The sequence below is a fragment of the Cyanistes caeruleus genome, chromosome 1 (assembly GCF_971803275.1).
Source record: "Cyanistes caeruleus chromosome 1, bCyaCae1.hap1.1, whole genome shotgun sequence".
In the NCBI taxonomy this organism is placed as follows: domain Eukaryota; kingdom Metazoa; phylum Chordata; class Aves; order Passeriformes; family Paridae; genus Cyanistes; species Cyanistes caeruleus.
This window is the reverse complement of record NC_141701.1, coordinates 129,804,341-129,826,813: the sequence shown is the minus strand read 5'-3', so window position 1 is coordinate 129,826,813 and position 22,473 is coordinate 129,804,341. Positions and strand designations below refer to the sequence as shown.

Here is a 22,473-nt window from a genome sequence, read left to right as displayed (position 1 = left end):
GAAGTGAATGGTAATGGAAATAAACAAAGCAGTCCCGATTTCCAGCCAAGGATTAAATTCTTTACTGATGTAACTCCATGAGCTGTTCCTTCACGAAAATCAAGACAGCTAAAATGAATTGCAGTAGAAATTATGTCCCTTGTGAGCTGATACCTAAGTTGCCAAACAGATTTTAATTACCAAATTGCTTGCTGCAAAATTTGTTCTTGCAAAACAGCACAATACCCAGTCAGTACCTCACTTGTGTATTAAAATCCTTAGCGATTTTTCAGTTCAAAATGAGTTATGTCAATTTTGTTTTGGGTGGCAGCAAATTATGACTTCACTCAGTGAGAAAACATTTCCTACCACTATCTCTTAAAGACTGCCTGCAGTGTTTAACTATCAACTGCTGTATCACACAGACTGGAAGGTGACCAATGGAACGTGAAAGAAGAGATTAGAATGAATTTTTGACGTGTGTTTTCATTTCATAAACTCTGGTCTCTGTAGCCACAAGTTTGTCATTTGTTATGTGGTTCTTTTTTTTCCAACGGCAGTTTTGTCTTATCTGATGTTGAAACTCTTCCATGAAGCTTTGAATGCTGAGGCATAAGAAAGAGAAATCAGCTGGAAATTTGTTCGTGTCTATCTCTGCTCTTGACATTTCTCCACTGATAAGGTACAGCTAAATATTGACTTTTTAGTTAAGTTCAGATTAGCTCTCTGGTCCATGGGCATTGATTGTAAACCATTATCTTTTCCTCATTTATGGGCCCCAGTGATTTAACACAACAAAAAAAAAAAAGAAAGAGGAAAAAAAAGAAAGATGTAAGACAAAATGGGAAAACCTGTGATTGGCTGCAAAGGTGTCATTAAATTCTCCCAGGATAAAATAAAAATTTTCTTGATGTTTACTTTTGAAAAGCCATAATTTTTTTCATTCTGTCTTCCTGTTCCTGTAAATTTTTGATCCATTTAAGGAAAATGTCAAACTAAGAATGCAACCAGGACACAAAACTGGGAAAGATGTAAAAAATTCTCCTATCATTAATTAACTAAATGCAAACTTGGCATTAAATAAATATTACTAGAGGTACTGCTCTACAGGGGCTCAGTGGTACTGCCGATTCCATTACCCCAGCTCATTGTACCAGCACAGTATACTTTGGGTATGTTAAAATAAGAGCAGATAAGAGAGCAGGATGATGTACCTCTTAATTTTTTAATGGCCCTTGATCAAATCCTTCCCAGGAGGCTCTAGAGGAAATTAAGAGATCATTCAGTACAAGGCAAAGAATGCTTATAGATAAGAAATTGGCTAAGGAGAAATAAAACAACAAATAGGATGAACAAATAGGAAATCTTCAGCTTGGCAACAGCTGACCAGTGTGGACCTTGTGATTCTGCTCCAGAGAAGTGGCACAGAGGGGACATGGCAAGAGAGCTCTACTTCAGCTGCCTAGGGATGTCCCCGTCTGGAAGAAATTAGAATCACGCACACACGGATTTATTCTGAGGCAGCTATTGCACACTCACTTCACACCTTTCAGTTAATCCCATCTAATTTCCAGGTGGAAACAAATGTTTAACTTCACTGGGCTGAAGCTGGAACAACACAGGTATCCTGGCTTTCCTGAGCAGGTGAGATACCTGCTAGCCCAGGTGTCAGAAGGAGGGGAGGGAAAGGGTGACAGAGAGAGATCTGGATCAGGGAGGCAGTAGCATTAATGTTGGCAAAATCTGTGTCTTTTCCTCCAAGAATATAAACAGGCCTGACCTGACCTAAAAGAGTCAGCTAATTAGTGCATGCATACTGGCTTTTATAACTTGGCCCCCGCTGGGCAGCACAGATAAAGAGTTAGGTTTTAAATTTTTGGTCAGCACATTGCTTCCCCATGTGACCCTGTATCAATAAAGGAGACAGTGGGGAGAAAGAAGCTGCCCTCAGTGGGGCAGATCCAGCTGATGGCCGGATCAAATGTAAGGGGAAAAGGGCTCTTCTGATACTCAGCAGTCACCAGGGATGTAACAATAAGTTTAGGGATCCTTTCTGCTGGGAAATATACCAGAACTGCCTAGTCCTGAATCAGAAGCTCCATGTGTTATCCTCTGCTCCCCATCTTCACTGTGCCTGGGTGCACAGTCCCCATGTCAAATCCTATGTGTGAGTACATTGCAACAATGACAGCTTAGTTGTAGGAATTCAGTTAAATTCAATATTTTCGGTGGCTTATTTGCAATTTCAAATGGAAGCACCTGCTAAAAAAGGACTCATCTAGGAATTTGATTTTCTCATCTCACTGTCAAGTCAGAGCAGAAAAGGGAAGGGAACCTCAGGATTACAGCATTAGGCCTCATTGCATTGTTCAGTAGGGCAGAGCATAGTGGAGCCCCTCAAACTTCCACTTTAAGCATAAGGAAAATCTGTCATGGGAATACATACCTTGGATACGGTACAGCAAGTGTTGTTATAAATACCTCCTTTGGCATAACATGCAAACAGGATGAAAATACAAAAACCTTTGCATTTCAAGGACTCTGTTCTTCAGATTTTCTTGATTGTTAGCACACCATATCTTCCACAGAAAGCACTTGTAATATTCCATTTTAATGATTGCCTTTCCTATTCCTATAATATGAATTCCAGTAAAAGTTTCCAAAATCTGAAAAACAATTGATTACCTGAAGACCTTTCTTCCCTTTAAAACCAAATGTTGCACCTATTCCAAGTTTCAGATTGATGTGTATTTAAAATCTAAATTATGAATCCTCAGAAATATATGCACAACTGCAATGCTGATAAGCTCCCAACTAGCACCTACAGGCCAATAAATGAATACTGTGATCTCATCACGTACTACAGGTCCAGCTGGGTTTGGGCTAAGTCAGCCTGTGGGTGGGAAACCTCTGTGGAATTTTAGGAAGTAGTAATTAATAATTTGGAGTGCATTTACTCTTCAGATTTTGGTAAGGTGGCAATAGAGTTCATTACTTTCAGAAGGCAGGAATAGCATTTTAACTTTGCTCTTAAAAACGGACACAGAACTGTCAGCCTCTAACTACAATCATTCTGTGCAGCTAGAAGTATGCAGCATAATTAGAACAAGCTGGGGACTTTTTATGGTAATAGGAGCCTATAAAAAGACGTGTTGATGCTGAGAAAATCTTTATTTTTCTCTGGCTACTGACATTTTGCAAAGCCTTTTTTAAGCAGTTGGTCGTCCCTGCTACCGTGGTCCTGCTCAGATGTGGATGGGAATTCAGGGGCCATGGCAAGTGACTTAACTCACCAGAAAGCCTCTACAGATCTCCCCAAATGATGAATTGTGATGGAATCTGTCAGGTTTTCCGAGCATAAAAAGGAAGGCTGGTGGGAAAGGATGGCAGAATTATTAGTATGCAAGTAAGTTAGTCAGCATCCTGCTTGGAAGACAATCAACTGAATGAATGTGTCATCCTCTTATCACTGTTCCTGGCTGGGTCAATAAACCTGAAACTACAGAATCACCAAAGTCAGGTGAGCAAAGGTTGTGTGTAGATAAGACATAAAATTAAAGTGCAGTTGAAATTAACTCTGCAGTTAGACCAAAAGGTCTGGAAGTCAAAGTCAAAGTTTGGAAGTCAAAAAGCATAGATTCTTCTACACATGAGAAGAAGTTATTGTGAAAGGAACATGCACACACAGAGACACACAAAAATCTGGAAAATTCACTTCCCCTTTAATAAAGTTTTCTCACCAGAATCACCTAAAAAACTGTCCATACCCACAAGGTCATCCACAGAACCTTCTTTAGAAGGAAATTAATGGGTCTTCTTATATCTCATGTGGAAGTGCACATGCCCATATTCAGAATGGGTTGGCATGCTCTTGATTGCTTCAATCCTCTTGATTTCTCTAGGTCTCTCCTTCCTTCTCTTGTTTTCCTTTTTTCCTATAGAGAAAGGCTCAGAAAATATGGCCTGAATGTTGAATGAAACAAAATGGCATTATTTAATTTAATCTGTATTTTATATGGCTGTATTTTACACAAATCTGAATGCAATAAACTTTTAGGTGTATTTTTAAAAATCCATTAAAAAATTACCATTTTTTAGGCACCCTATTAGCTGACTGATGTTTTCAATTTCCTTTGCTCTATGGCCACTAAAAGCTCAGTCGAGGACATGCTGATGCTAACAGGCATCTTTCAAATTGTCACAAAAAGATTTCTCAATCAAACCCTAGAGGCAGTATTTTTATCGGTATTTGTCAAGTTGAGCTCAAAATATTAAAATTAAATGAGAGAAATCCAGGTCTTCAAGGCACTAACTTGAATAAATACCAGAAAATTAAACCAAATTCGGTCATGTCTCCAGCAATTCCACACAAGCCAGTGGCATTTCAAAGGTTTCAGATAACAAGAGAATTTGTCCCAGTCACTGTTTTGCAGTCAATTTACACTCAGAGTTCATCGACTTCAGTGGAAATTCCACCATGATAACCATGACAGAGCTGGGAATGATTATATGCAGTTAAGGTATAAAGAACTAATGAAGCATGCACAAATCAGTTCAATATGTGGAATATTCTCTCAAGACTGCTAGCTAGATAATGACTTCAATAGATTAAGAGTTATAAACAGGATTCTTCTTTATTTTACATTCTTATTATATAATGACTAACCTATACTAAAAGTAATGATCTACAAAGTTATTCAACAGACAATTTAAAAGGCAAATAAAATTCTAGAGATGCTTTCCCACCAAAAGTGCTTGCCCTTTTGTCCTAAATGTTTCCAGCCTTAACTATAACAATGTTGTTCAGAAATGTGTGGAGCAGCCAGCAATGTATCTACTGTCACTTCACATTTATTGATGGTTAATATACTGGTGTATTCATTTCCTATTTGTTTGCAATTATTAGAGATAATTCACATTATATATATACATAATATATATATACACATATACACATATATAAAATTAGTACAGTGTTGAGCAAACTTTTCTTTTCCATGTCTTTGAAGGTAAAAAAAAAATCCCTATTAGATTTTTGGAGCATGAAAAACAGCATGGAAAATTATGTAAGGGACACAGTCTCCCAACACTGGTTCCAGACAATTCTTTGGCATCTAGGAAGTTATTATGTCTTAATTATGTCCTGGACACTTTGCCCCATTCTGCTCTGTAATAGCCCTTGACTGAAATAAGAACCTGGGCCATCATATCTAACTGGGGCACCATCAGTTATAGAAATGGAAATGAGTCACCTCTGGTAGAGCTGCACTGGTGCAAATTGATGTAGAATGTTACTCAGGGTTTAACATATTGTCTTCTATCTCCAAAAGGACAAGGTGCTAGGCAACATTCAGGAGATGGATGGGAAATGTTTTTCTGTTTCCAGGCACTCACAAAAAGCCTGGCAGCTCTTTCATGTGTTAATCCTGCGGGCAGACCTAACTCAGAATTTCCAGAGACTTGCCATCACGGTGACATGTGGAATGATTGTGCAGTTATCTAAATAGAGTGCCATCAAATGCAGGGGTGTTCAGAGAGTTGGAAAACAGCCACTGTAAGGTGCAAAACAAAATTATTGAAACAGAAAAAGCCCCTGAATGCAGAAATAACTCCAGTGTGATTATACATTATCTACAAATATTGCAGCTGACAGTAATAAATACATTCGTAAGAACTCGGATAACATTCAAGCCTTCACAGGATTTAAAAAAATACAATCAGACAGAAACAATCATCATGGTAGATAAGGAACAGAGCAAACAGAACTAAGTACTGGTAATCCTTGTTAGGGTAAAAAAAGCCCAGTTTCTTTTTTTTTTTTTAATCTCACTGATGGACACTGCTTTCAAAGAAAATTAAATGGTTCATACCTGACTTTTTTCCATATTTTATTTGACCAGTAGTAGAGCCTTCCAATCTCTGCCTTCTGTTCATGTGATGATTAAGGACAATATAAGGAGCAGAGATTTTCAGTGTGGCAACCCCAGATCAGAAACTGGAGGATTGTAACACAGGTCATCCAAAAACTAAAATTGCTCTCGCACATACCCTTTATGCCGTGGGATGTGGACAGCCCAGTGCTAGGACTGCATGCATAGCCTGTGTTGAGAAGAGAGTGTGAACTACAGTCAAAACTTACACCCACCTGGAAATTTTAACCAAGTTTCACACAATCAAGAGAAATGGGTATCATGTATGGCATCACCAGAAAAACCTTCTGTGTTTGTGGCCCTTTACCATATTATCACCATTATCCATTCCCACATCATTTCATGTAATTGTTCAAAACTGTGTTTATAATCCCAATGACAACATTTCACCCTTCCCTCAGGACAGATGGGTCTCTGATTCCTGCAGCACTCCAGTAAGTGCTGTAATCCAGAGACCTCCACTGTGCTGGGAGACAAAACTGAGCTGCAGGCAGAAAGCTCAGCATCACTGTGAGCCATTTGTAAAGTAATTTGAAGGACTACATAGGTCTAGAGGGTTTACCTCTGCTGGTAGCTCTGAAAGATGCCCTAATCTACTTTCAGCTCTAATGCTCCAAAGAATGGCGATGACAGATGGAATAACAAGAGAAGAGGTGAGCTACTAGGGATGGCTGAAATCTCTCATTCATAGTGTTAGTTTTAATCAGATATAAGAAAAGAGAAAAATTTTAAAGAAAGCATGTTGTACTTTGCAACAATCCCATGAATTCTCAGAAAACAGTCAGTAAATTTCTTACCAAGCCAGCCTGTTTTTAGTAGGTAAAAGAAAAGATGAATATTCATGAGAGCAGCAGATTTGTGAGTACCTTGCTTTCATACTTGCTTGACATTATCTTCTTCCTGTCTTTCCAAAGACTTTGAAATGTGTACAAAACCCAATTTGTGTATAAGCATTTGCTATTTCAAAAATTTCTAGTTAAAATGAAAATAAGTTTGTGTTATCAAGTAGGGACTTCTGGTTATTACTTCTCATTCTGTACCAATGGCTACTTTAAAGAAAACCTGGCATGTTTCTGAGCTTTAAAATCCTTGCTTTTTTCCTGGAATGAAACCAAAATAAAGCTCTAATCTTTGTTGCTTAACTGACAGGTGACTAAAATTTTAGACAAATACAAAAAATTTTTCTGAAAGCCAGGTGTCTACATAGCTGTGCAGGGCCCCTTCATCTAGCACTTTGTGTCTGATAGCAGCTCCCCATCTTTCAAAACCAAAACGTGTTAGTCAAAACTTCCAAGGCTGAAAATTTCCCTTTCTTTTTTCACTTGCAATCTACAGGCTAAGTTGTTCTGTGATTGTAACATGAAAGTGAAGCAATTGTAGTACAACCTTTTCATTACTAATTAAGATTTAAAATGTATTAAGTTTTTTAGAAATAAATCTGATGAGGACCCTTTTGAAAGAATCCTGGACATCTACCATCTATCCTGGTCTTTATCTGAGGCAAATTCATTATCATGTAAGTTCCCAGAACAGTCACAGCGGTGCCACACCCAGTGACACACATCATCCTATAGGTTCAGTTACCTGTTCTTCATGTACTTTTTTAGTTTGCCCTTTCAAATTAAAACAAACAAAAAGAACCACTAAAAAAAGAGAGAATTTTCATTGCCAAACTTTGTTGAAAGAATTATTAAACATTGGGCAACTGAGTATTAACAATAAATGTTAACTAAAAGAACCCTTTTTTTCCAGTTGTATGGTGCCATGGAACAGTTACAACAGGATATTTCTGCTCTGGTCTCTCTTCCTCCCAAATGACTTCAGAGTTTATTTTTCCAGTGTTATTCATTTTTTATTCTTCATTATTATTTTTTAAGTATGGGTCTTACCCCTTTCTTTGTTTTATGACTGCATGAGGGAAAAATATGGCTTTTCCTTTAAAAAAGTTTGTCCCCTTTTTAATGCAAATTACAGCAAAAGGACCTTTATTAACACTCCATTATCTGAACTGAAAGAGGTCCAGGATACCATAGGTAATGGAAAAAGCAGGAAACATAAGTGCTAGCAGTCAACCACAGATCCACTATAAATGTAACTTGGCCAGTGTTGGCACAGTCTTCATAAGCTTATGCTGAGCAAGTTGAGAGCTCATACAATCCATATCTAAAATTCCCCTACATTGTGCCTGGCTGGGACCAGGTCTTTAAGTTATCTGTTGGTTTGGATGGATAAAGAGTTGTCAGAAAACATCACCCCAACAGGAGAAGCATGTGCTGAGAAGATAAAGCATGGAAATCTCCCAAGGATGGGAAGTCAGACCCCTGCTGAATGTGCAATGTGGTTCTTGCTCCAAGAAGGGCTGGGGAACAGCACTTGATTTGTGCTGGCTCTGTGTCTTCACTCAGAACTGCACAGGAAGCCACAGTTGCCCCTCGTGGTGTGAAGAGATGCAGAAGCAGGTCAGTACTGGCCAGTATGAGGCTCAGAAGTTCTGACATTGAAGGGGAAAGCACCTAATGGATGTGACTCTGCTCAGTGTTTCCAGATCCTTGACTCTCCACAGAGATACCCCACATCCACAAGGATAAAAGTCCAGTCTGTGCTGGCTGCAGAAGCAACAACACTGTCCCAGGACCTAATCTGGGCATGAGAGAGGTACATCTTCCTCCATGTAGCTCTGTGCCTGAGTTAAGTACCAAAACAAGACACTTTTCAAAAGCTTAGACAGTGGACAAGATAAATGTGTTCTATAAACCAGTGGGCTTTTCAAGGATGTGTCAGTGGTATATGTTTTGCTAAGTGCATCAAGATTTGCAATGCATTTTTATTAATTCAATATGGTTGATCTAGTTATAAAAACAGGAAATGGCAATAGATTAGCTCCTGGAGAGTGTTTCATATGGGATTACATTTAATGCTAGAATTCCTGTCAAATTCTTAGTTTTTAAAATACTGATAACACAGTACATACTGTGCACTTTGTTGAACACTTGAGCAATGCATTCCCCGCAACACACTCAGAGCCCTAATAATCAAGATTGCATTTAGAGAAGCTTAATTTCATTCTATTAATCTCTCCAGTGGTAAGAGTAATTATTCAGTGTTCACTAAGAAACAATCCCATATCATGCATAGGGTGCCAGTATGTTAGCATGATTTGAATGACCTCATAGTGAGAAGACATGCTTCTCTCTCACCATCAAATTATTATGCAGGTCCCTAAAAAGACTATGAATTGCATTTTCTGGATATAAAATTCCCTCTGCTACTCCGAATTACCTCCAAAGTGTCCTATCTTCTTTAGTGTCATCTTTAAGGTCCCCTTTCCAAGACTATTCATTTTATAACTATCTTTTTTTTTTTTTACCACACACTTTTGTCCATCCCTACATTCTGCTAAGGACTTTTACCATTATTCATATTTCTCATTCCTCTTGTCTCATCTGAAGCCTTTTTAAACAACTGCTGCTGTGTATTGTGCAGCTTCTTCAGGTGAGTAAGGCAGAAAGACAGTATTTGAATAAGGTAGGAATCACTGAACACTAACTAATGACTTGTCTTTTGTGTTGAAGCCATTTCAGTTTCCAGGAAGGAAATTCTCCTGTGACTTTTCTTTGAAGAAGATGTATCTTCCAACCAATTAATACATTCCATTGTAAAAGATACAGACCAGTGGAAGACTAAAATGGTGTCTTAGAGGATGTGTCCCATAAGTAACTAAACTTATAATGTAAATGTTGCACATGTGTACATTATTTAATTGTCTATCACTGTCTCTCATGTTTATTTCCTTCTGCAGATTCCTGTCATATATTTTAACTATCCTGAAGACAAAAAATTATCTATTTTTAATGTACCTAACACATCCTGAGTCATGAATCAGGCTTGTGGAAACCTCTGTAATACATTTAATAAAAGAATAATAAAATTAGTACAGGATATGGAAAATTTTGCAACATGAGGACAGTCTATACTCTTTTTAAGACTTTGCCATCTACATCTGGTAGGCAAACTTCTGGATATTCTGACTTGGATGTTTGTTCAATCACTATAAATTCAAGAATTCAGCAAATGCTTGAGGCTTGGAAACCATAACTGTGGCCACCCAGTGCTAAGTGCCACAGGGAGCCTCTCTCCTGCCATTTAACTTCAGTAGGCAGCCATGGTGACTGTCCTTATCTGCAGAGGCTATTCCTTTTTCACATGTTTAATTCTTCTAAATTTTATTATTTCTAATTATTATTCCAACATTTATCTCAATCTTTCATCATTTATTTCAGCCTAACCTCAGCTGGTCCACTTCAGTCCATATAAACTTTGACTGCTCCTAATTCTTATTCCTCATCTATACTTTCAACTGCTTCTTCACCAGTTCCTTCAATTACAAGTTTATCAGAGATGTCAAGTCCTCCAGGCCAGGCAAACCTATGTCCTCATCAAACAGGAACAAATTAATGTATGCAGTATGTACCTGGACTCTCTTCTTGATATTTTAAGGGGCAAAATGTAATGAATAAGTTTATTAATCACATTTGAAAGAAGCCAAATTCCTGCTGTATAAGCATTTTTGGGGGCCTGAGGGTACTATGATATTTGCTTCACAGTTTATGGAGATGGTGAGGAGCCAGATTTTGAGACAGGAATTATTAACTGCAACAAGCCTGCCACCTTTAAGATGAATGTGAGTGATCCTGTAGGAGCCTGCACCACATTCACATATTCTGGCTTCCTGGCATCTTCAAAGGGCACCAGACACAACATCTCCCTGCCAGAACAATGCTGTCTAGGAGAATCTACTGTGAAAGGAAAGCTCATGGCATGCTCTGTGGAACCAAACCACCACAGCTGTGAATATTATTTTTGAGTCATACAAGCACACGTAGGTGTGTTCTCTGGCTCTGAAGATGCACTGCCCTTGGAGAGAGCTCAGAATTATGTTAGTTCCTTCTTCTACTGCAACTGTTACAAAGACATATTTGTCTGTTTTAAAAGAGGTATTATATGAACTGGAATTATTTGTTTTGATCTCCAGGAAAGAAGATTGTTGCCATTGTTGCGTCTTTGTGCTAAGAATTACTGTTCCCTTCTGAGAGGAAACACAATTCTCCTTGGGCAAGTACTGTCCTGGGCTATGTGCTGACCAGAGGAACTGCCAGAGACTGACTGCTGCTCACCCTATGAGGAGAGTGTCTCCTGGTAATCTGCATCTCAGTGAAGTTACAAAAACCCTCAACACAGTTTACATTTGCAGAAGACAACTGCCTCCTCTGTCCTTCAAGCTGGTTTGGCTACCATCCTGCTTTCTCTTGAATTCCCGAGGTTAACTCTTCCTGGTTCAGCACTCCATCATTTATCTCACTTCATCCCCCATCAGCCTGCCTCTTTCAGCTCTCTCCACATAAATTTTGACTCTTCCTTAGACCTCAAAATCATTTAGGCTTTTGCAGTGTGTATGCAGCTGTGTTCATGGCCAGATCCAAGGTCTGCCTGACAGCCAGTAAAGGCCAGGGTGAACGCTAATGTATAAGCAATGAGGAAACCATTGAGTGTGACCTTGAATCCTAAGCTAACATGACAGTATAAACAGTCCCAGTTACTGCTCATATGCTCTCTGCCTGTCTGAACAATCTCTCTCTTTTTCCCTCAGGCTCCCCCATTCCCCCTTACCAAACTTTCATTGCTTCCTCCACCATTCCTCACTCTCAATGTGAGATTGGAGACCTTTTAAGCATGTTGAATAGAGGTATTCAAAAAGTACAGAAAGGCCACTAGAAATCACCTGGTCCTGACTGGTTTCACGTAAGTCCATGTCATAATGAAGTTCAGAGCCTATATTTGAATACTGACAGGCCTCTGTAACTTTTAAATTAATCAGTCAGTGATTCCTCAAAATTATTTCAGTTCAGCCCTCACAACTTACCCAGGTAAGAGAATTGTGAATTCCTCTCCACAGTGTCATGATCTTGCCCACTTGTCCTTCTATCTGATTAATCAGCACTGGTTCACAAAAATACTGACAAAAGTGGCTGTCACATGTTCATCCACGGAAAAGACAGAGTTAGAACCCAGAACATACCTCAAATCCTTCTTCACTTACTTATGGAGAGTAGAAGAAAGTACTATTATGCTAAATAGTTTTTTATTAAATAGTAAGATTTTGTGTCCTGCCTTCACAAAGGGTTGCCAAATTTCAGCACATTCCCAAGCCACTGCCATCACTCTTCATTCTGACAATTGTTTTACAGGCAGGAAATCCCATGATTTATCAAATTGCTTTTTAATGAACATGTAACAGCAGCTAACAATAAATGAAACTAGAGAAGGCAAGGAGGCCCCATAATCACAGGCATCAACTCAGTCTAGAAATGCCAATCCTGGAGCTAATCTAATTTAAGATTTAAGAAGATTACAAAAACTGTTATAATAATTTCAAATTCCACTGCCTCAGGAGTAAGCTAGGATTGGACAGATGGCATCATAACCAAAAGATTTTTCTTGCCCCTTATATGTACTTCCTCTGGTTATTTCCTTTATCACAATATGGCACATCGAAGAAAACAAAAATCACAATGTCTGTTAGGATGTAGAAGACTGATATCAATTAGGGCTTAAGTATAAATTTATTTTCTTTCTGAAAACTTAAAGGTTTTCATCATTTTCCCTCACAGATCCTCATAAGTCATAGTTCCATCCTGATACCTGTTACAAACACCTCATCCAGACTGTACAACTTCTTTCTATTTTCAACTTTCATTAATTAGATAGGATATTTTTCTCCATGTTCTCTACGTTCCAATGTTTCTAGACACTCAACCATTCTGTGACAGACAGACAGGGATTATATTAGCTGTTCTTTTCACAGTTCAGTAATTTTAGTATGCATACAATTCTTTTTCTTCTCCTTTTACGAATCTGACCACCTGTGACAAAGAGGAAGTATAACCAGCCATTCAAAACATAGTCAGCTTCAGCATTTAGGTTAAGGTAATGTGCTGCTCTGAATACAGAAACAAACATGTTCTAACTGTTCTGTGTTTAGTGGGTACACAAAGGAACCAAAACTAGTCCTGGTGCTGGTGAAGAACACTATGGGCAACAACCTAATGCACTGTTTGCCAAGACAGGTAGCCTGGTGGAATTAAGTGATACAAGGAAATTCTTTACTGAGATGTAAACAGAGAGGTAAAAAATACAAAAACATTAACATTCAGAACTGTATCTGGAAAGGAGCAGGATACCTAGCATTTTAGAGGATGCCATGGTGGGAATAAAAAGGAAGGTGGGAAAGTAGACTGGCATGAGGAGCTAGAAAGAGATTTATAAAATGGGAGATCTACAGAGTTTATGTAGGAGAGTCTCAGGTTTCAGTTGCTAGAAAACCATGTCTGCAGCAAGCATTTCCCAAGAGTCTGCAACATCAAGCAGTTGGTATGGAAACCGAGATGCATAAAAATATAACTTCAGAACACCACTGAGTCAGAGCAAAGACTCTGTCAGCCCAGTATCCTGCATCTGACCATGATTAATACCAATTCCTCAGAGAAAAAGCAGAAGAAAGACAGCAGGTACAAAGTGACCTCTGTCTACTATGTGCTTTCTGCAGAGTTGTCTGGAGGAAAGTCTTCTGGAGACACAGAAAGTTAGCTGTCATGAACACAGCTGTATCTTATTCCCTTGTTGATTATACTGTGCTTGGCTATCTATAAAACATTTTCATCTTTTCATTTTGAATTTGAAATATATATATATATATATATGTATATACACTGGTTTAAATTTTCTAACCTTCTGTCTGAAAATTACAGGGGTGAGGGGGCAGCCTCTATGCTTCATATGTATCCACTTTTTAGTCCATCTTACTGTAAGGATGAGACACCCAAAAATCACAGCTCAGATGGAGACTTACAGAGCACTCCCACCCAAAGAAGGGTCCAGCCATGTTATGTCCTCCTCCTCTGGATTTATGTCTGGCTCACTTTTCCACCTAAGAGAGTTCAAAATCTTCTGAAGCATAGTCACATTAGCCAATTCCCTCTGCTGTCCCTATGTGACAGATAAAATTGCCAAGTGACAGTATCTCGTGCTGAGCAATGAGGAGTCAAGTGCTGCATCAAGAAGAATATGAACACACAGTTTTATCTCTTTAACAAGTCATCTCTGCTATAGAAAGAGATGAAGTGAGTCCAAATGGAAGCATGCAGAGAGATAACAATCTGTTATGATTATACTTTTCCTGGGGAAACTGTCAATTCCACCAGTGAATCTATATATACAGACACTACACTGCACATGGTATACCTGGAATGAGAACGTCCCAAACCCTTTGCTCTTCACCACCACCATCACAAAGTGCTTGGAAAGACATGGCACCTGGATGAGTTCAACCTCCTTCCACTGCTGCCAGCAGTGTTGCACTCAGTACAACTCTGAAAAAGAGTTCAACTCTCAGCCACTTCTCTGGGCAAAAAGCAAATTGAAGAGTCATGTAGAATGGAATTACGATTTTCTGCTAATTTGCCTCCACTGCTCGTCTTTGCATATCAGTTGGCCATCCAAATTCAGTGATTATAATACAAAAATAATGTTAATTATTATTATTATTAAGTAATGTTTAATAATTACAATCCAAATCCAATTCCATCTTTTCTCCCAAATCAAATAGGTTTTTTCTGTATTTTCAGCTGGTGATTTTAACATGCCAGCAAGCTTGACTCAGTGTAAGCAAGCTTCATCATCTCCTCCAATCAGTACTTTTGAAACATCATAGCTCACCTCAGATTGTCTAATGCAATTTCTAGGTAGGCTGATTTCCAATAGCATCAAAAAGACAATCTGAGCAGCATGTTCCTCTCTACTTTTTTATGAATTCCATGAAAAAATTGTCTTTTTTTTTTTCCTGCATGGAGCTTGAGGCTGTTAGACCGCTGAGTGCTACACCAACCAGCATGACTTCCATCACCTAGCAGTGAGTCATTTATGTCTGACTGATTGTTTCAAATAAAACAGTGCTGTACACCTCTGAGGCCCACAGCCTCTCCTGCTCCTTAGTCATGAGACTCAACTCACAGCTATAAAATACGTGTCATACACATTTTGCCTTAACTATATAATAAGTAACTCCTCTCTCACCATCTTGAGAATTGGGACTTACTAAAGGAAAAAATGTAAATTATAGAATCATAGAATGGTTTTGGTTTAAAGGAGCATCAGAGATCATCAAATTCCAGCCCCCAGCCATGGGCAAAGACACCTCCCACTAGACCTGGTCCAAGTACCAATCCAACCTGGCCTTGAACATTTCAGGAGCAGGGCATCCACAGCTTCTCTGGAAAACCTGTTCCAGTGCACTGAGGAATACACAGCATCTATGGGCAACCTGTTCCAGTGTCCCATCACCCTAAGCACCTTGAATTTGTTCCTAACATTTAATCTATACCTACTCTTTTTGAGTCAGAACCTATTTCCCCTTGTCCTTTCTCTACAGTTCTTGATGAAGGGTCTAAATCTGGGTTCCCTGTAGGGCCCCTTCAAACACTGGAAAGTTGGCATGAGGCCTTCAGTCAGCCTTCTCTTCTTCAGGTTGAACAGCCCAAACTTTCTCAGCCTGTCTTCATAGGGAAGGTGCTCATGTGCTCTTATCAACTTTGTGGCCTCCTCTGGATATGCTCCAAACAGCTCCATGTCCTTCTTCCACTGGGGCCACCAGAGCTGGGCACAGTGTTCCAGGTTGGGTCTCACAGAGCAGCAGAGAGGGGCAGAATCCCCTCCCTCAGCCTGCTGGCCACACTCCTTTGGATTCAGCCCAGGATTCCTTTGGCTTTCTGGGCTGTGAGTGCACACTCCTGGCTCATGTTGAGTTTTTCATCAACCATCATTCCCAAGTCTTTCCCTGCAGGGCTGCTCTCAGTCACTACTCCACCTAAAGTTTTTCTAAGAGATCGTGTTGTTGTAGAGTTTTTTGAGTATGGATATATTCCCCTGTTTTACTGATAGCCATTCCATTCCACCTAGCAGATCTGCAAATCTGAAGGTTTTCTTCCTGTCATGAACAAGGAATTCCGTGGGATACACAACTGGTCAATACCAGTGGCAGTCAGAGAAGACAGAGGTCCTAAAGCTTGATCCTCTGATCATCTGCAAATCTCATTTCTCCTTATTTCTCCTTAAAAGTTTGACTTTAATATGTGCTGTCCATAACTAAACACTTCTGATTTCAAATATCACAGCATAATAACCATTAGCCCATGCTAGATTCCCTTTATAGCAACCACCCTCAGATTTGGACAGCATTCTGAAAAGTGGTCAGCTAAACATTTTCAGCTATCTTTACAAATACAGCGAGAGGAAAAATAAAATCACATTTATGAGCAAGAGAGAATTTCCTTTTCAATAATTCCAGGAAAGGCTATTCTTATGAAAGGGATTATAATACAAATAAGAAATGGTATAGACTTAACCCATTTTCTTTACAGTCTTAAGACTGCAATTTTGTGGTTGTAATCTAATGTCATGCCTTTGCTATTAGTAGATTTTTTTCAGAGTCCAGACAGAAGTAGACAGGTTCAGAAAGACGTCAGGAATATCCTGTTTTTCTGGCACCAATTTAAAATATAATTCTCATTAGATTGCTGCCTCTTTTTTATTTGTGGATTTTTTTTTCTAGAATTAAATATATTTTGCCTTCAAAAGAAATCCTGTTGCTTTTATTTTTAGTGACAGAGAAGTGTTCCTCAGATCCTATTGCCAGAACCAATATTCTGTCATTTCTATCTCAGTTTATTTTGTGATATGATGGCCATCTAACTAGAAGTCTGATATTCAAGTTCAGCAGAGAGGAAAGGAGTGCACCCTCATGGCCTCCCTGTTCTTTGTATCCAAAGTCAACAGCAAGAATCCCTATTTCGATGAGAACAAGACTGAATCACCACAACATCAGTTTTTGGGCACAGGGATCAAGTCTCTCCCTGTAGTCAGAACGGTGCCAAACACAAAAGCTGTGCCAAAAAAACACAAAATACTAACAGCAGCAAGGAAACCACATACAAGTGTTGTGGGGTTCATCTGGTATATTTAATAAAACAGTGTATTTCCACGGGTGTAAGACTGTCTCCAAAACAACCCAGAATGAGAAGGTAGCACAACGTCAGAGGGAGACTGGAAGGTTATCCTGTTTCATGAAAGCATGAAGAATTCTAGACAGCCCCCATACATGGAGGAGCACACTGACTTCTCCTGATCATTTCTGAGGGACAACCACTTTCCCTCCTGACCCATCCCCCTGCTGCATGGAAGTGAAGGGATGTTTTCTCTTTCTTCTCTGCCCCCTCACTTTGTCCTCTCTGGGACAATGGAAAAGGAACCAGACTGTAACAAAACCTTCACCTCATAGATATGCAGCCCTACCTTCCTCAAACTGCCAAGCAGATTTTTAAATGAGGTAGGAGAGCAGAGTGTCTTTTCAGTGCCAGGCAGAATTCTGCCCCTTGCTGATGTATTTCTGGGTAGGATGTTTTGTTGGGTTTGGGGTTTTTTTTCTTTCCAAGCCAGTAGCAGATGGCTCATCAGTCTGATTTCATCTGGCAATTTCCTTGCTCCTGTATTGCCTTCATGAACCACTCCACAGCCACAGTATGGGGCAGTTTCAGAGCTTTCTGGTGCAAAATAGTCACAGCTATTCAGAATCATAAAGTAAGATACTGACAACAGCAAGTTATTTTAAGTTTTAGGCTTATTTCTATCCAGGGTTTCCTTCTGCATTCAATTCCTTCCTAAGCTGTGAACCATTCAAACTACACTTTTATATAGCTGAAAGCAGATTTGATTAATATGATTTCTTTGTGAAAACCTGAGAAGATTAAGAAGCAGTGATGTAGAGAACACATGCCCTTTCTCAACATGACATTCTCTAACGTTATACGGGGGTCGGCAGATCCTTACAGTCATTATATTGTTCCCACTACTGCTATCTAAATAGAGAAAAACCTATAATTAGGAAAGAATTTCACTTTTTTTATATTATAGTTTTAATCTCATGTGCAGGTCAACAAATCTGCAGCTGTGTATCGATTTCATTCTGTAACTAGGCAGGAAAGGCCACATTTCAAGGGAGCATTTGCAGATTGTTTTTTCCTTTGTATTACAGGTCTTTTTGTGGTGGTCCCTTAGAAAAAAATTAAAATTGGCCAGATGACTTCTATGCTCAGTGAAGCAAAATGCCAAATAAATATGTTTACAGGGACATCAGTTTTTTCTCTCTGTATTCCAGAGTGTTACTAACCCTGGAAATACTTTCCAAAATCAGTGGGGGGAAAAAAATCTGTCTGGTATTGATTGAATATGGTTTCTCATCTGTCTCATGACCTTTTCCATCACATATAATTAGAAATGGAAAGGTCTTAGCTGTGTGCTTGCAGTACTCTCCAGAATACAGATAGAAGGTTTGGTTCAGTACTGAGATACAATGAAAGCACGCTTTCCATAGATTCTAGGATTTGTCAGTACTTGTAATTGTTCCTCAGAATAATAAATGCAGACTGCACCAGCTTAGTGTAATATTTTGGATTACATTGCACGTTGTAGAGGATAAATATAGTTTGCAAACATCTTCAGCACAGGAAAACATCAAACCTGTTGATTGTATGATATGATCTTTATTACTTGCTGCTGCAGGGATATTTCTGTGTCAAAGAGACAACATGGTTTGCTAATCAGTGGTTAAGGAGATTATTATAATGGCTGTTTCTAAAAGCATTTATGAGTCCCTTGTGGTGAGTCAAGCTGCTATTTCTGGAAGTCAGAAATCTTAATCAGCCATATTGTCCACAAAGTCTTTGCAGGGTTAGGGCAATAGCCTTTCCAATTTTGCCACCTACACTGTCTTGCTTTTGCTTGGACTTGAAAGGTTTGGATGAAAGTCATTATGTACTGCCCCTGACCCTATATGTACATAAGGGATCAAACCACAGAATCATAGGCCTTTCCCCATGTGAAAAGCAGAGATGCTGGTGATGGGACCATAAAAAAGTTACATACATTTCACTTTCAGATACAGCTCTATTTCCATTTTGATATGAAAATATGAAAATATCAAATATCAAAATCAAATAATATCAAATATCAAATATCAAATATCAAATATCAAATATCAAATATCAAATATCAAATATCAAATATCAAATATCAAATATCTATGCTTATTCTAGCAAAGTACTAGACAAGTTTTTATTGAAAATCAGTACTTTTAGACAGATGCTTTCTTCCTGTATGGGGTAGGTCTGCAGCTCAGCAGACTGTCAGCAGAATGTGTTTGTTGGCCCACTATTTGCCAGTTCTGTATGAAATTGAGAAAAGCCTGATAAAGAATGGATAAGACAGCGCTTCAGCATGGAGGATGGTGGATCAGTTCAGATGACACACAGCTGTCAACCTCTTATGCTTGGTTTTGCTGCATGGGTTCTAATGGACTGCTGTTCATACTGTACCAGACACAACTAAAATTACCACTGATTCAGGGGAGCAGCCATTGCACACAATGGGTGGCAGAAGAGACTGATCCAATTTTTGACACTGTTGTCTCCTTTAGAAACCTCTTCCCACCATTTACATCAGTCCATGGACTGCATGGAGCATGACACCTGATGGACAGGATCTGCCAACCCCGTGCCTTTCAAAAATCATACACACACACAAACAAATGTTTTAGAACAGCTGACCTTCCTTCATGACTTCAGATGCCTCTCAAACCTCTGAGGACTCTGATTAAGCAGTTTGTAAAATGTAAATCTCTCCCACTCATTCAGACCACTTCTTTGCCTGTTTTGGTTTCTGCCTTCTACCAGGCACTGTTATCTGTTAGATACAGTATCTGTTCTAGGAGAACAGAGTCACTGAGTCACCAAATAAGAGATTTGTACTTCAGTGGTATGCAAGTGTCCTGGCTGTGAAGTTATGCAATTTCTATTGGCATCACTATAAATTATTTCAAGCATAGCTGTGAACTGAAATAACATTTCACAACAGAGTATATACAGGCAATATTCTTGATAAAGTTCTTCCATTTCCTTTGACCAGAAATTTATCTGGCTAATAAAATAATAGCATGAATATCAGACTGTCAGCAAAGAACACATTTGCAGTGAGGATGAAACATGCATGAGTGACAATTCATCACATCTGTAAAAATAAATAAACCCCCCCAAAACAACAAAAGAGAAAAACATGAGTTAGTGTTGTTTCTGAAGTCCGAGTCTTACAAAAGAAAAATTAAAATAAAACAAAGATAATTTATTTGCAAAAGACATGACACAATGCCACCTTCTGGTTAAAATGTGTAGAAAAATATACCAGCTTTGTGTTGAACACTTACACATGTGCACTAGATCAGTTTGTCTATGAATTCACAATAGTCATACAGCCGATTTTTTGGACTGGTAGATCCCAGTATATCCACTATTGAATTTTCTGTAGTAGTCCAGCCCCGACTAAAGGCAGAATCTTGTTTCTCAACAGTTAAAGTTCAGTGCAGGTTTGCATCTTTAGACAAGAATCTATTTCATATTCTAGCGATGGGGTTTGGCCACCAATTTAAAACCACTCATTTTTCATAGAGTATCAGATTTTTTAATAATGTTTCCTTGTTCAAAGATTTAGCAATTTTGGCAGCAAAAGTGTTTTAAAATTAGGCTTTTATGATTTTTCTCTTGAGAGCCTCATGTGTTATTAGAGTCATATAGCTAAAAAACTATTAACTCTGCAACATGCAGAGACATTTTCATAACAGCTTGGAGATATGAAGGATTTAAATATTTTCCATTTTAACCAAAATAAGAATCATTTGCCACTGGGGAAGCCAGCGGCTCTTTTAAGATCCATTCAATATCTCTCTCCTCTCCTCTCCTCTGGTCCTTTTGAACTGCCAAGCACTTTAAAATAGTGACAGGATCTAGGTAAAGACATACCATTGCTTATTAAATTTAATAGCTGGAAGAGTTAATACTGGACACACATAGACATCAAATTTCTCCAACACCCTTCATCCAGGAGCAGGGTTTGGCCATTCCTTTTCACTTTTGAAGAAACTGTAGGACTTACTTCAAGGTACTGAAGTTTTCCCTCAAATCTTCACTCATCCCAGGAGCATTTGTAAGGAGGGCACACCCATTGTGTATTATTAGTTCAGTAACCCATCCCTTCACTTCCAGGCTGCATGGTCCAACATGGTCTGCAGAAATCCTCTCTTCAGAGGAGACAAGCAAAGGCAGAAACTCAAAGAGGACTTGAGCACAATGAAAACAATTGGTGGTGTTTCCCACTTCTGAATCATCAGCCTATTTCAGAACCTCACTTGCCTCATCCACATTCTCTGTATGCACCATGTGAAGGGGAAAGTGGGAAAAGTGTGCCAGGAGAGACAACAGCCACTGCTCCAGAGGAGTATCACGGGGAAGTTCCATAAATGGACTGGTATGACCACAGTTACTGCAGCATATTTATACAGCTTTAGAGTTAGAAATATCAGAATTGTCCCTGGTGGGTAATAAATTCCTGAACAAGAATTTGAGCTTTGTATATGATATGAGAATAAAGCTGATCAATGGAGAGAATTATTGTATTGTCAAACTACAGCAATGAGGCCACTGTGACAATTACTGGATATTTATTCAACTGATTTTCCTTGAGGAATTTTAATGAGGATTTCACACTCCATAACCACATGCTTTAGATTCTGTCAGTAAAAATGTTAAATGCTTCTGTTAAAGTAATGTGACACTGCTTTTGCTGCACTACTCTTTGCAGGGGAATGATATTTTAGCAAGACAAGAGAATGTCTACTTTTTTTCAGATGTACTGGGGAGGTTTTCAATTATTTATGTTGTGGCTGAATCCCTCAGTATGCCACTAGACGCAGAAAAAAAATGACAGTGCTAGCCCCATTGTGGAACAGTTGTGGAAATTCCTTCAGCTTTTCATGCATAAGCTTCCCCATGCTCTCCATGTAGCTGGCAGCAATGTTGTGCATAATGCACAAGAAATTCTTATGGTGAGATTAGAAGTGGCAAAATCCATCAATTTTTATACAGAAAGTTCCAAAGTTGAACTAATTTGTTTGTAGTTATGGCCATTCCATGTTACTGATTGCTATGATCACAAAAAAATTAAGCTTTTGGTTCCCAGTGCTCAGATTTAATCTCATGAATATGGCAGTGGGATTCAAATAAAGAAAAGGATCTGTTAAGAGTTTGAAAACTGAGTTTATATTCTTGACTCAGACACTGATCTGCACCATGTTCTTCACAGGCTTTATTTTTCTGTGCATCTCTTTCACTCTTGTCTTGCAGATTATAAGTAACATTTTCAGAAAAGATTGTCTCTCATTATGTGCTTCTAACATGGCTTATTTAATGAGGTGTCAAATTCATTGAAGCCTCGAAGCTTAACTATATAACATAATAACATAATAACCCATAATGCACTGAAATCATCCTTCACAAACTGAAAATGAGAGTTTGTTGTTCCAAATTGCCATTACTTTCCTGTGCTTCTGACAGGGATCCTCTGCAGTTGT

General features: G+C 38.8%; 1 protein-coding gene across 1 annotated transcript in view; it reads right to left on the bottom strand.

Moving 5' to 3' along the window:
* Positions 1-3,844: 3,844 nt before the first annotated feature.
* The window catches only part of LOC111924210 (uncharacterized), a 37,002-nt gene continuing 18,373 nt past the window's right edge, over positions 3,845-22,473 (bottom strand). The window contains exon 5 of the mRNA XM_086857875.1: positions 3,845-3,914. Within this exon, the coding sequence (XP_086714001.1) occupies positions 3,878-3,914 (37 nt within the window). The 3' untranslated portion in view covers positions 3,845-3,877. The remainder of the gene's footprint in view (positions 3,915-22,473) is intronic.